The 15,638-nt window shown below is 37.2% G+C and overlaps 1 protein-coding gene across 4 annotated transcripts; it reads left to right on the top strand.

Moving 5' to 3' along the window:
• Positions 1-615: 615 nt before the first annotated feature.
• On the top strand, positions 616-14,479 carry LOC122032535. 4 transcript variants are annotated; one of them, XM_042591845.1, is made up of 8 exons: positions 616-768; positions 881-1,289; positions 1,368-1,448; positions 1,525-1,704; positions 12,242-12,412; positions 13,080-13,292; positions 13,401-13,495; positions 13,574-14,479. In XM_042591845.1, exons 2-8 carry the CDS (start codon positions 1,211-1,213, stop codon positions 14,276-14,278), a joined length of 1,524 nt encoding a protein of 507 aa, XP_042447779.1. In that variant the 5' UTR covers positions 616-768; positions 881-1,210; the 3' UTR covers positions 14,279-14,479. The 4 variants fall into 4 exon arrangements, with proteins under 4 accessions (XP_042447779.1, XP_042447776.1, XP_042447778.1 ...); XM_042591842.1 differs by having other exon boundaries at positions 622-787; XM_042591844.1 differs by lacking the exon at positions 616-768 and having other exon boundaries at positions 839-1,289; positions 13,586-14,479.
• Positions 14,480-15,638: the final 1,159 nt, after the last annotated feature.

Below are 15,638 nucleotides of genomic sequence, written 5' to 3' on the forward strand. Positions count from 1 at the left end.
TCGACTTCTCACTTGGACTTAGGAAGTCTGCTTTGTGCTCAAGCAATACTTAGGGTGCGTTTGGTACGCGCGTTTTCCATTTTCATTTTCTGGAAAACGCCCGTTTTCTGAAAAATGATGTTTGATTTACATTTTCATGCTTGTTTTTTAAAAAAATAACTAGCGTTTTCTAGAAAACAGAAAATGATAAAAAAAGTCATTTTCTGTTTTCTAAAAAATACACGTTTTTCAGAAAATGAAAATGAAAAACGTGCGTACCAAACGCACCTTTAACTTTCTAACTCGAACTCGTTGCTCAGCTTCCTACTTGAGCTTGAGCTCGAGAAACATTCGTTAGTCCTCCAACGGTGTCTCACTCGAGCTCGGACAACCTTGGAGCTTGGCTTAATCAGCCCAAGCTGGTCATTTGAGATTATCAAGCTATTGCAACAGATAAAGACTTAATTTTGATTTTGTAATTTGAAATTTAATAAACTTTTATGGTAACTCCGGCAATAATCTCTAATAAATTATGGAATAAGTTCCAATAAAATCCACGGCCAAAGCATCTAGAAAAACGCAATCTTGATTAAGTTGCCTTCGTTGAGGAGAATGGTGACGATAGATCCTCTCCACAAGAACAGGTATCACATGCAATTATAGAAAGGTGAGAAGGTGGGAAAGGAAGGTGGGAGAAGGAACGGCAGAGACCATTCAGAGAGAGAGAGAGAGAGAGCAAAGTGAGGCCCATGCCATCACACCACCACCTTGAAACTCGTAAACAATTCGGTGTGCAATTAATATAATCGTGTGTATTCTATTTTGAATCAAGCTTTTGTTTTTATATATAGCTTTTGTGGCTGTTGACATGTGCAGCAAGAGCTGTTTTCTCTGTTTTTAGGTCTGTTTCTTGCTGCTAACAATGGCGACCAAAGGTTCTGAGCTGGGCAATTTGGTTGTGGCTTAAAGGCCTCATCAGAAGCCTCTCACTCTTTCTCATACACCAATTTCTTCACTCAGTGAGGCCTCACTACCCCTCACTCGTCTCTTTCCACAAGAGGGGCATCCTTCGCAGCAGGAGGAGGAGAACACACAGCAGTGGAGAAAAGGAAGCAAAAAGGTGAAGGTTTCTTCTTTAGGGTGACTCTCTTTAGGGTTCTACCTCCCTCTCTTGTTTCTCCTCCTTTGAACCATCACTTCTTTGGGAATCTGTGGCTTATTGTGGATCAAGATGAGAGTTTTAGCAGTGCTCACTTTAGTGATGGTTTCATTGAGCGGCATCAATTCTGCTTCGGCTGCTACACCTTCAAGTGAGTTATTTCCCCCCTTTTTTGATATTCATTTTCGTATTTTGTCATAATGCAGCTAAATTCTGGTTGTTTTGCTAGAAATTGTTGCCGCAGCCGTGTCCAATGTGGCCTCTTCTATCTTGAAGAGGTTTTGGTCACTGAAATCTACCACAAGAACAGGTGCATTGTGTTCAAGATTGCTGCTTTTTTGTTTCCTTTTGTGCATTTGTAACTTGATTTCTGTACCTTCTTGCAGCAGTCCCTGGCCACCACACTTCGATGAAATTTGAGAGTGGCTACACTGTGGAGACAGTTTTTGATGGAAGCAAGCTGGGGATCGAGCCGTACTCGGTCGAGGTGACACAGGGGGGAGAGTCGCTGCTTCTTGATTCGGTCAACAGCAATGTGTATCGGATCTCTCTACCATTGTCTAGATGTGAGCCACTGTGTCTCTATGGGATGAAAAATTCATATGCTTCCTAATGTTCGAATGTTACATGCTGATGAATTGAATTAACTAAAGACATTTTTGTGCTTTTCTAGCTATCCTTCTATATGATATAGCAAGATAGGGATTTTACGATGCTTCAAGTAGATGCTTACTTTACATGAAGGGTTAGTTTTAAGTCTTTGTCTTTTTACACTAACCTAATTATATTCAAGATAACATCTTTAGTGTATCATATTAATTAATGATAGTATCATGATCAACAACTACAAGCGATTTTGTCCCAAGTATTTGAGATCAGGTATACGAATCTTATCCCTCTTTTAAGCTCTAAGAAATACCATATCAATAGTAATATTCAAATTAATTAAAATATGTTTTATTACCTTGACTTAGTGGAGTTACACCTAGTTTTTCTTGAATATTAGTGTTTTTCTTTTCTTTTCTAGTAACTATATATATTATTCATCTTTGCATTCTTATTTCTACTACATTAGTTTTTTGTACATTTATTTTCAAACAATAGTTTATAAGGAATTATATATTTGTAAGAAACGAGGAAAATTTTAAAAAATATACAATAGCAAAGAAAGAAGCTAAGAGAGTAGTGAATGAAGTAAAGAATGAAACTTTTGAACGATTATATCAAAAATTAGATACAAAAAAAGGGGAAAGAGACATTTATAGAATAATTAAAGTGAGAGAAAGGAAGACAAAAAATCTTATCTAAATAAAATGTATTAAAGATGAATGTAATAGGGTACTAGAAATGATGGAGAAATAAAAGAGCGGTGTAAGAGGTATTTTTATCAACTTTTTATGAAAGTTTAGGTGACTAATTTAACTTAGGTAATTTAAGTAAGTCAAATGAGCATAGAAATCTAACTTTTTATCTTAGAATTCAAACTTCAGAAGTAGAACAAGTTTTAAATGAGATGCACAATGGAAAAACCGTTGGATCAGATGATATTTCGATAGAGGTATGGAATTGCATAAGGAAACAAGGTATTGAATAACTTATAAAAATTTTTTAACATGATATTAAAAACGAAAAAAGTGTTTGATCAATGGAAGATAAGTACTCTAGTTTCCTTATAAGAACAAGAGAGACGTACAAAATTATGCAAACTATATGGGTATTAACCTAATGAGTCATACCATGAAACATTGGGAAAAAATAATAGAAAAAAATTAAGGAGACCATTGTGGGATTTGGGTTCATGCCTGGAAGATCGACAATAAAAGCTATATATCTTCTTAGACAATTAATTATAAAATATTGGGGGCAAAAACAAGATTTACATATGATATTCATTGACTTATAAAAGAGTTCCAAAGAAATTATATGGAGAATTCTAGAAAAGAAAGATGTTAGCATAACATATATTGAACTAATTAAGGATATGTAGAAAGATGTAATGACTAGATTAAAGACTTCAAACGGAGTAACTGAAATATTTCCAATAAAGATAGGGTTACTTATGTAGGTGCAGCGGGATCGACAAGAGGGGGGTGAATTGCCTATAGAAAGAATAAACCCCTTCTCGTTCTTTTGATTTGATTAGTAGTACAATAATAATAAACAGAATAATAAAACTGAACAATTAAAGAAAAGTACGAGGATAATCTATTTATTTGGGTACAACCTAGATGGTTGTTAATCCAAGGTATTGAAGAAGACTCCATTAGAAAAATTCCTTCGTTAAAGGTGGAGTAGCAACTTACCGACGTTGATAGCTCACAGAATGACTAGGAAGTGAATATAGGACTTGTAGTTCAGTTGTTTATTTTTCAGGTCTAGGGTTTTTTTTTATAGCCCTTGGAAAACTCTATCTGCAACTTGAAGGCGCCTCCAATGAGGTCCAAGGCGCCTTCCATCGAATAAATTTTATCCGCTATGGATAAAACTCTATCTGCGGCTATAGCTTTTGGAAGGCGCTTTCGTACTGTTCATTGAAGGCGCCTTCCATACGACAAATCAGCTCCTTTGCTGATCTTTTCACGTGGGTGATGCTCTGGCTAACTGGAGTTGAGTTCACCCGAGCCCAACTCCGACCTTCTCCTCGAGCAGGCATCCTTCCTTGCTTCTCGTCCCTTGAGCGCTGCGCACGTCCTTCTCGTTCGTAGGTGTACTCTTCCGCAGCATCTCGTCCTTCAGATGCACCAAGCCTGTCGACTTTCTTCCCATGCCATCCTTCTCGCTAGCTGCGTCTTCCGCTCGATTTCTTGTGTTCCTAAGCTCCTGCACACTTAGACACAAGGATCAAACATAACATGATATAACTGAACTTGGTTGCCCAAATCAAAACTATCCGAGGTACTAGCAAGCTCCTTATTTTTGATGTGCACCAATCCAAGTTTAAGTTAGGGTTTAAAAAATGCAATGAAATAGTAAAGCAATGAATTAAACAAGTTAATTGTAAAAATAAACATAATGATAAGAATTATGGGAATTGAATTATCCTAACTCCCCTTAACTTTTACCTATTTCTACCCCTTTGATCACATAAAAAAAATTCAACATAAACAGTTAAAAAATTTTGAAATAAATTTCTAGGGGTATTTTTAATAAGTCGATATTTTTCAGAAATAATTGTATGACATTTTTTTTAATTTTAAATAATTAATCTTTTGTAATGCAACTAATTTTGCTCATTTTCTAACACATTTTAATAGCAGAGAAATAAAAGTTTTCAAATTCCTATTTACTTTGAATTTTTAATTTAAAAGTATGATATTCGCAGAGTAATTTGTAATAATTCAGAAAATTAATTTTTAAGGACAGAGAGTATCATGTTTCATCATATAAAAATAAAAATTTTCAAAAATAAACTTTTAATTTTCAATATATCATTTTCATTAATAACTTCAAAAATAACTTAACGGTAAAAGAAATTTCAAACATTTTTCTAATTGTGACAATTAAAAAAAAAATGAAATCTAATTTAAAAAAGATTTTGGAACCCAATATAAGTTCCTACTTACTGGATTTATTAAAAATTTTAGGGGTATATAGTTTCTAGGGATTTTCTTAATTTGTCCTTGGTAATTTTTTATGTACCAATTAATTTTACCATTTTTTAATGCTGATTTTCGAAAGATATTTGAATTCCAATATGCATAGTCATTTTCTTATTTTCTATTTTTGCTTTTAATTTTTCATTTTCTATTTTTAGATTATCAAACATATCTAAGGGGCTAGACTTTGCTAAGTTTAATTTTAACCTAGCATTATCTTTTTTTAATTGTACTAAGTACTTTGAAAACATGTTAATAAATTAGAAAGACTGTTTGGGAGAAAGTGTACGTACCTTATTTACCTCGTGTTCTGATGCTCCCCTTTCATCGCAGCCTTCCTTTGATGATCCTCCCCTTTCATCGATGCTCATCTCTGAGCTGCTTTCATCTTCTCCTTTGTGGTCTGCCATTAGAGTTAGTTCTGCTTAAGCTCCGATCTCGGACTTGGAGGACGACGATTCATCTCATGTGGCTTTCAAGATCTTGTGCTTCGATCTTGTTGGTCTTTTGCCCTTGTCCTTCTCCTTCTTCTTCAGTTCGGGGCAGTCGTCCTTGATGTGCCCTTCTCTTTGATAGTTATAACATCGGACTTTTTTTTTTGCTCCAAAAGTACTTTTTCGCCAACGATTTATTAAATTTATTAGATTTGATAAACCCGTTAAACTTTCTTACCAATAATGCTGCTTCATCTTCGTTGATTGATTCTTCGGAGTCTAGATCTGGTTCGCCTTTCTGGTTCGCCTTTCTGGTTAGCTTTTAGAGTTATGTTGTAGGTTATCTTTGCTTCTTTATTTCGTAAGCCTATACATCTTGATTCATGAAGTTCAAAAGTGGAGAATAGATTTTCTAATGAACTAACCTCGAGGTCTTTAGATATATAGGACGAGTCGACTATAGATGTCCACTCGAGTGTCCTACGAAATGCATTTAAAGCATATCTTAATGAATCTCGGTTCGTTACTTTTTCTCCGAGATTCGTGAGTCCGGTGATGAGTTCTTTGATCCTCGAGTGCAGATGTGCAACTGTTTCGCTTTTTTCCATCCGGAGGTTCGTGAGTTGGTTCTGGAGCAGGTTCTGTCTCGTGAGCTTTGCTTCGAAGGTTTCTTTGTGTAGCTTCAGGAACTTCTCCCAAAGTTCCTTTGCTGATTCGTAATCTCCGATTCGATTGACTTCTTAGGTGGAAGTACGCTAAGCTCGACTCGTCCATTTGCTACTAAGTCTACTTGCTCCTTGGTCTATTGGTATTCTTCTTTTTCATTTTCTTGTGAGTCTTTGGGAGCTGCAAAACCATATTTTATAATTAAAAGAATCTCAGAGTTTGTTTTAAAGAATACCTCCATCTGGTGTTTCTATTACACGAAGTCTCTCTCGAACTTCGGTGGGCAGATGCTTGGTCCGACCATCGTCTCGGTGCTTCAGTTAACGGTTAGTCCTTCTGAGGTGTTTTGACTTTGATACCACTTGTAGGTGCAGCGGGACTGGCAAGAGGGGAGGTGAATTGCCTATAGAAAGAATAAACCCCTTCTCCTTCTATATAGCAGATCAGCTCCTTTGCTGATCTCTTCGCTTGGGTGATGCTCCAGCTAACTGAAGTTGAGCTTACCCGAATCCAACTCCGACCTTTTCCTCGAGCAGGCTTCCTTTCCGGCTTCTCGTCTCTCGAACGTGCACGTCATTCTCTTTGTCGGTGTACTCTTTTGCAACATCTCGTTCTTCGGATGCACTGAGTCTGTCGACTCCTTTCCTTCCCGTGCCATCTTTTCGCTAGCTGCGTCTTCCTCTTGATTTCTTGTGTTCCTAAGTTCCTGCACACTAAGACACAATGATTAAACATAACAAGACCTAACTGAACTTGGTTGATCACATCAAAACTACCTGAGATACTAACAACATCAAGGATCAGCTCTAAGTCCCTATCCTTTTACATTAATTATGGACGAACTCACTGTACACATTTAAGACATAGTATCGTGGTGTATATTGTTTACAAATAATATTATTTTGGTAGATAAACACATGAAAGAGTAAATGCTAAACTAGAATCTTGACGGGAAATACTAGAAGAGAAATGTTTTAGGCTTAGTAGAATAAAGACAAAATATATAAAATTTAAGTTTAGCAATATTAGACATAATGAGACAATTGTTAAGATAAGACCGAAAGCTTTAGATATTTAGGATCATTTTTGTAAAATGATGGAGGGATTAATAGAGATGTTTTATATAGAATACAAGTAGGATGTTTGAAATGGAGGAGTGTATCGGGTGTTTTATGTGACTATAAAGTACTTCTAAAACTTAAAGGAAAATTTTACAAAATCGCAATTAGACATGTTATGTTATATGGAGCTGAATGTTGAGTTATGATTCGAGCATGTGAGCAAAAGATGAGAGTTGCAGAGATGAGGATGTTAAAGTGGATGTGTGGACATACGAGAATGGATAAAATAAGAAATGAGAGCATTAGAGAGAAAGTTGAAGTTACATCTATTGAGGGAAAATTCTGAGAGACGTTTAAGATGATACGATCATGTACTTAGACGACAAATAAATACTTCAGACGATGTGAAATTATGACAAACACGTATATCAAATAAGAGGAAGATAAAAAAAACTTGGTTAACAATAATAAAATAAGATAAAATTTATTTATGTATAGATGATGATATAGCAAGAGTTAGAGCTCAATGACGTAAAATGATCCATATAGCCAACCCCATCTAGTGGGATATGGCTTGGATGTTGTTGTTGTTGTATTTCCAAACAATCTCAACATTTTGATCCATAGAGTATGATGAATGTACATGAAATTTCTATAAGGGACTTAAATATCAATTGCAGAAGGAACTATTGATACTATTGGAGATATTAGTAATGAATGGATGGTTGAAAAAGGCATGAGCCTTTAGTGTTTTGTTGGAGCATCGGTCTCCTTTAGAATATATGAAAATTTTATAAAATTATGGTACGTCTTGTTGGAGATCGTGACTTGACTAGAAGGGAGATTGAATAGACGTTTATACCAAATCGTTAACTTCTTACAACGTTAGTTGTATAGCGGAAATACAAACAATATAAAGAAAGTTAATCTAAAGACTACAAAGACAAGAAATCAAACCACACTACACGTTCGTTTACATGGTTCGGAGATAAAGCTTCTACTCTACGGCGTGTCCGTGATCCCTATCCGTCGGTGGATGATTTTCCGGCAAACTCCGGCTAAAGTTTACTCCTTCTCAGTGGAGTATAACCTCTCACAAAGCTCTCTTCCTCTTTACAAGATGGAGATTTAGGTTTAGGAGGAAGTGAATAGGCTTGGAAGCTTGAGGGTAAACACTTCGGTATTCAACCAGAATCAGTAACCTCCTTCATGCCCCAAGCTTCCTTTAAATAGAGAGGAAAGAGTTGAATCTGTGTTAACTTATTTCCTGTACCAGTCGACTGACATTACCATCAGTGGACTGGTGTGACCGTTGGACATAGCCAACGACACTCCATAAAATCCGCGATTCTATTCAACAGCTCTTTACTAGTCGATTGATACTTTCATCAATCGATTGGTCTATACAACCATTGGGCATAAAACCATTCTGTGCTCTTATGAATTTGTACTAGCCGACTGACCTCAATACTAGTCGACTGACCTCAATACTAGTCGACTGATCCCCTACATTCACTCACACTCATCCTAGTCGCCCTTGAAACCCTCTTCCTCGTCCTTTGTCCCTTAGATGCACTCGAGCTCGCGGCTCCTCTCCGTGCCATCTTTCGAGTTGCCTTGAAGTTTGCTTCCCTCGGCTCACTCTATTGCTCCTTGTCCGACGATCCCTCGGATGCACCATCCTTCATCGATCATAGGGACTCGAGCCTTAGGATGATTCTTTACTAAACTTGGTCGCTTCAAGTTTCTCATATGTTGTTCATCAAGTCCTACATAACTCAAACACGTATATCAAATCCATATGAAAATCTAACTTAAACTCTTTGGCACACACATCAAAACCATGATTGTACTCACACGACCTAGGTTGATTGCACTCACACGACCTAGGTTGATTAAGCAAATTTACAGTAAATGAAATGGCAAATTCCAAACAGAAAGAACATAACAAACTAAACTAATCAGATCATCAGATCTGAGCAAGGGAATGAGCTTTAAAGTAAATGGAAGCAAAACACGTTCCACATCCCAAACCTGAGATCCAGTCCACTCACTCTGCCATGACACAGAAATGCACCTGGGTACCTCTCTTCAAACATCCAACGAGGAATGCCCAAGCTCCTTGCTGTTATCAGATGACGCTCACAGCTCCTGGGTAGCTCCCTTCAAGCTCGCAATCAGCTGGCAATCTCATCGCTCGAAGAACAGAGGTTGAATTCTGGGAATCGCTTAACCCGATCGATTGATTGGATCGATCTATGTATCCTTGAGGAATGAAGGACGGAATGGAATCGGAAACTCCTGGGTGCCTCCCTTCAAGCACCGTTGGATGGCGAAAATCGTAGATCGGAATACCTCCCTCAATCTGGATTGCGACAGTGAAATAGAAATCCAAGTTTGCGGACTGGGGAACCTCCCTCTGTCGCTCTTTGACTTTGGATGATGAACGCTGGCAACTCAGAGATTGTCGTCGGTGGCTCTCAGATCTGGAATGTGGACGGGAGCAACGGGCCAAGAAGATGAACAATACAAAAATCACGAGAAGAGAAAATGCCCGAGCCCCCTATCATTGTAACTTTTCATGCCTTTTAAATCAACTCCCAATCTATCAGACGGTCTAGAATTTTTCCATCTTGATCAACTGTCTAAACATCTCAGATTTTGATCAAAAACTCTAGATCTTTATCAATGATTGTGATCTACTTCCATTTGGCTCGGATGGAGTAGATTTTCGATGTATAGCACATATCTCTCTTGATCTTGGATGGACGATCTAAACTACTCCAAAGCTTGATCGTCTTGTTTAAACTCCAATACGAGCACAAATTTGGTTCGAATTAATCCGAGTTAAAGATCTTTTGATGTCTACAAAATAACAATCAAATATTAGCATCAAATAACGTAGTAATAAGATAATTTGCAATTAAGTCCAAGAATAAATGCAATGCATGAAACGTGATGTAAATAGGAGTTTTATCTATGAACAAAACATCAAATCATGCATAAATAAATCAAAATAGTGTAGCAAAATCATGGTTATCACCGCTCCAAGTTTCTCATATGTGGTTCATCAAGTCCTACATGACTCAAACATACATATCAAATCCATATGAAAACCTAATTTAAACTCTTTGACATACACGTCAAAATCATGATCGTACCCGATCAAGCCTAGGTTGATTGCATTCACACGACCTATCACACTCTATACATTAGACTTCAGCTATTAGGAACTAATGTGTAAAAAGTTAACTAGCAAAAAAGATAACTCTAAAGTATCTGTGGAGTTAATAGAAAATTTAAAATAAAAAAAATACTAACAACCAATCTAGTAGATGATAATAAGATAGTTGTTGGTGCAATCGGGCCTAAGTGGTTTGGTGCGACCTTGGATTTTGATATTTGGACAAAAGGTTTAAGGAAGGTTTTGCTTGTGTTTAGTGTAGTGCGTAGGAACTTGATGAATACACATGGAGACGACTTGATACAATCAAGGTTGTGGTTACCTGATGGCTCAAGGTTTATAGAGACTAAAGAAGGATGATATGAGACATTTGAGGGACCGCAAGACAAGGAGCATCGGAGTGTAGTTGTGCTTAAGTAGAGGACTAAGTAAGCAAAGCATGAAAGATGACACTTCGAGGGAACTGAGAGCTCAATACATCCAAGGGATGAGAAGCTCAATCAGAGATAGTTGAGGCAGACTACATAAGTGGATCAAGAAGGATGTCATGGTGCATCCGAGCAGAGCATAAAGGATGACTTGGATAGTGAACCAAGGGCTTGGTGCATCCAAGGATGACAATCTAAATAAGAGATAGTTTGGTGGTGAAGATAACTACCAGTGAGTTAAGAGTTGAGAGCAAATATACTCGGGCCAAGGTAGTCTCAATTAGGCGTACTTAGTCATTAGATTGATTGTAGTCAATATATCAGTCGACTAAAGGACTCCTTGAGTGGACTGATAGCTGAGTTGACTAGTTAGCTGACTTAAGCAACAAACAAAATGATCTATTCTGGAGACCAATCGACTGGTAATGATCCAATCAACTAATGCTTTTGAGTAATTAACCAGTCAACATCAGAATTGGTCATGATCCAACGAAAATGATATAAATTGATCACGACTAGTTAACTGATGCTGATAATCAATCGATTGATGTTACGGAAGACAATTTTCAACAAACTGTGACGGATGGATGAGATAACGATTTAAACGGATCAACTGTCTGGTTCATACCAATTAACTTTTTGGTGCCAACTAGAAAGACTATGTTAACAAAGCAATTTGTGGAAGAGACTATTATACAGGTTGCAAAGGCCACGTATCAACAAACATATTTCACATCAATACTCTTATCTTTTATTTATGCTTTCTTGTTAACCCTAAAAATTCTATTTTTGATTGACTTGTAAGAGGTTTTTCCACTCTTGGTGTTACCATGAAGGAGAAAGTATAGAGGATTCTAGGAGTGATTCACCAAAGGAGTATAGGTTGTGGAATAGGAGCCTGGGGGTTGCCGAACAACATTAAAAGCCCTAGTTCTCATTGTGGTATGCTTGTGCTTGTGCTTTTGTTTGATTTCCACTATTAATGTTTTTGTTGTAACCTGCTGAGATTGCAACAAGAATAGATCCATGTTCTATTATAAGACATGAACGATATTCAATCCCCCTCTACTGACAGCCTTTCAACTCACATGTTCCAACAATGCTATGGACATATTTAAAGATGACCAATGAATTATGTAGAGATGAATATTACAACTAAGTAATGAATATTACCAGTAAGAAATATGGTCTTTCATAGAGTTCGATGGAGGAATAAGATTCCACATCAAATTGTTGGGACAAACACACCTCGACAATGATGGTGATGATGATGTAGATGTTCACTTATTGATATCTATTGCTAAATGAACTGAATTTTAACACTTTTAGTAGTTTTGCAGATAACTCATTGTCTGCGATACCGTATGTCATTGTCATTTGTTGTTCTGGATACAATGATAATATTTAACTCGAATGAAACTTGAGGGTTCCTTTAGACACACTGATATCATTTTTTTAAAATATAGTATTTACCTCAACTCAAGCTGATTTGATTTGCTTGTGAACCTGAAGATTATTGATTATCAGTCTCATCGAGTAGGTTTTGGAAGGAAAAAGAAATCAATCTCATCTATTAATTGATGTTTTCTTTTGGTGTGATGCTAGTATTTTCCTTGTATTTGTTACTCTGAAGTAATTTGTTTGTGGAATTTGACTATGAAAATCAGTCGATTATTATTTTTTTTTCTAAAAAGAAATATGTTGTGCTTATCTAGATATTGTTTTCAAATGCAGATAGTAGACCTAAGCTTGTTGCCGGTTCTCCAGAAGGGTATGTTGGCCACGTTGATGGAAGGCCGCGAGAAGCAAGGATGAACCATCCAAAGGGCTTTACAGTAGATGAAAGAGGAAATATATATGTTGCAGACACAATGAACATGGTAATAAGGAAAATTAGCAACACAGGTAAGTGAGGAGAGACAAATATAACAGCCTTCCTTTTCAATCTTTTTTGTTTGTCGTATATGATTGTTCGTGTTCTAGTTAATATGATCGCAGTTCGCTAAGCTGAGAAAAAATTGAAAACCTCAAGAGAAATTCTTCTTTGATGAGAAACTCACTTTTTGAAGGGGAGTTTTGGCGCAACGGTAAAGTTGCTGCCGCGTGACCTGATTGTCATGGGTTCAAGTCACGGAAACAACCTCTTGCAATACAGGGTAAGGCTGCATATAATAAATACTTCTCTGGGACCTTGCATTGGCAAGGGTTTCATTCACTGAGATGCTTTTTATGAAAAACTGACTTTCAGGTGTTGCTAGTGGTGTCGAGGTGGATCTCAGTTTGGTTGTTGAGGGAAAGCGATGGTGTTCATCTTTGCTACATATGCTTGATAAAGAACTAAGTAACTTCTAGTGCATACATATGTTTTGACAAAGTGCTATAAATTGCTGGCTAAACGATAAATTGTTTTAATGTATAAGGATATAATATGCGAAGGGTCTTTAAATTGTATCATTGATTAGGAAAGATTCATATATTTAGAATTGCTCTATGCAGATACGACACTGCAACTTTGAATTCATGTAAAGTATGTTTCATGTTGCTTCTGTGACCGAATTCCAAATTTGTACAGGGGTTACGACAATTGCTGGGGGAAAGTGGGGTGGTAGAGTAGCACACTCGGACGGGGCAAGTGAAGATGCAAAGTTTTCTACTGATTTTGAAGTAGTTTACGTTGCGAGTAGCTGTTCGCTTCTGGTGGTAGACAGGGGAGACCAGGCAATCAGGGAAGTTCAGCTTAATGTCGATGATTGTGCATACCAATATGAAACTGGTTTTCCTTCCGGTACGTCTTGATGACCTTATTGATTAGAAGCTTAAAGAAACTGCATGATTGAACTTGTAGTTTCGACAACTTGGGTAAGCTCATCTTTTTTTAACCTAAATTGTACAGGAATCACAGTGCTGCTTGCTGCGGGTTTCTTTGGCTACATTCTAGCATTACTTCAATGGCGTGTCGGACTGATGGTCTCATCAAAAGACGTCGACGTAAGTAATTCATACTCAATAGTTTTCCATTTAATTTGCGCAGACTATGTTCTAATCCTTTTTACTGAATGTGAATAGGATCATGTGCAGGAAAATCAAGCAAATTGTGTACAGGAACATCGAACACCCATCAAAACAAGCATGCCTCCTTATCGGAGACAAATGAAAACATCTTTAAGGCCACCACTTATACCGACTGGAGAAGACACAGAAAATGCAGACGACGAAGGCCTCTTAAGCTCCACGGGGAAGTTAATATCTCGAACATGGTTCTCCACTGCCGAAATATTCGGTTCATTGTTCCCAATTTTCCGAAGGAAACCTAAACCTACACAATATCAGCAGCAGCAGCAACAACCGAAGGTAAACACTTGGCCAATGCCTGAGAGTTTTGTCATTCCAGATGATGAGATACCGCCACCGGTGGAGGCAAGAGCTCCCGCACCGCGAAAGACCTACGCATTCATGTCAAAAGAACCAGAAAAGATCCACCACGTTCGGCATCCACGAACTTACACTAATGGGTGGAAGGCGGAGCCGCAGAAGCAGGTACAGCAAGTGCATCAACAACAACTACAGCAGCACCGGCATCACTCATCTGGCCCTCAGACTTACTTTGAGCAGAGTTGTGAAACTTCTAATGAGATTGTTTTTGGAGCAGTTCAAGAATTGGAAAGCAAACGCCAATCGGTGGAGATCAAGGCTGTGAATTACGGGGATCCAATCTATGAGCAGTATGGTATGCGATACCGAAATGGTTACATGGGGTATGCCAACTACTAAATAGGCTCTAAATTTTCATCTCCATTTCGTTGAACAAGATTCAGCCAACTTATATGTGGTCTCTTTCCTCTCTTACATGTCTATAGAATGAGGGAAGTACCAAGAAATCTGGAAACTTGGCAAAGTATTTGGATCGTAATCTGTTTTTGTACGAGAAATCTAGTTCTCAATCGATATGATTGTAAATTTGGTTCATTCAAATCGGGACGCCCACATTGAATCGCCCTAAAGGATGCAACTTTTTACGCGCCTTTTGGATGATGAGTCGAAATACGATTCAAGATGATGACCTGTAGGTGGGACTTCTAGGATTCTTGAAATATTACAATGTATCTTGGGGTTTGGAGGTAGACAGTGGTGGAATCGGGAATTAAAACAAAAAGATCCGAGCTTATTGGTCGAAAGGCTCCCCCGAGCTAAAGCTCAGGTAGGTATTAACCTCCCTTCGCGCCTGGGGTAGAGGTCTACCTAGACATTTACTCACCATGAATTAAATTTTCTAGATTGTAGTGGATAAATAAGTTCGATCTTAAATTGAGTTGAGATCTACGTACTCGATGATAGAATAGTTTTTTTTTTTTGTCTTAGTCAATAAAAAAGCTTGATCTTGAGTGAAGTGAAGATTCTAAAGCAAATTCAATAGATTGAAGATTTATTTCAATCGACTGAATAGTTGAATAAACTAGGTGAAAGTAGATTTAGTTGATTAAAACGACTAGAGTTGACTATTGAAAACATATTGCTCTCTGTTTGAACTGACTCAATTAGAAAAACTTGAGTCGACTTATAAAGTGTATATCGCATGGACATGAGTCAATTGACAGAGATTGAGTCCAATGATTTGGATATGAGTTGATTGAACTTAGTTTGAGTGCTTTTGTGAGCAACGTTTTAGTGAACTAGAGAAAATTTGAGCCGATTGGATTCAAACACAAAATTTATGTGAATCCAAGCTCAATTTGAAGATTATAAATAAAGGAGCGAATGGGATCTCAACAACAATACTCATAGATCTTAGAAACCTCAATCCTTGTTCTTATAGTCTTCTAATACCTTTTCAACTCTTGTTAGTTTCTCTTCTCTTGCACGTTTTTGTTTTGTATTTGTTTTTATATTTGCCAAAAAAAAAAAAAAAATTATACGAAGTTTCTCTACTTTTGAAGGGGTGCAATTCTAGTGAGATTTTAAGGAGTAACTGTTGACAGTTGAATTAGTACCAAATTAAAAGATTTACCGTGCTTAGAGAAGAAGATTGGAAGAAGAATTTGTCATAGGAGGAATGATCATGACTAAATCAAGAAGCTCTTCAAGGTTCTATGAATCAAAATCCTCAGTTTGTTCTTGATATTCTCTTTTTATA

The sequence above is a fragment of the Zingiber officinale genome, chromosome 11A, assembly GCF_018446385.1.
Source record: "Zingiber officinale cultivar Zhangliang chromosome 11A, Zo_v1.1, whole genome shotgun sequence".
NCBI classification, from domain to species: Eukaryota; Viridiplantae; Streptophyta; class Magnoliopsida; order Zingiberales; family Zingiberaceae; genus Zingiber; species Zingiber officinale.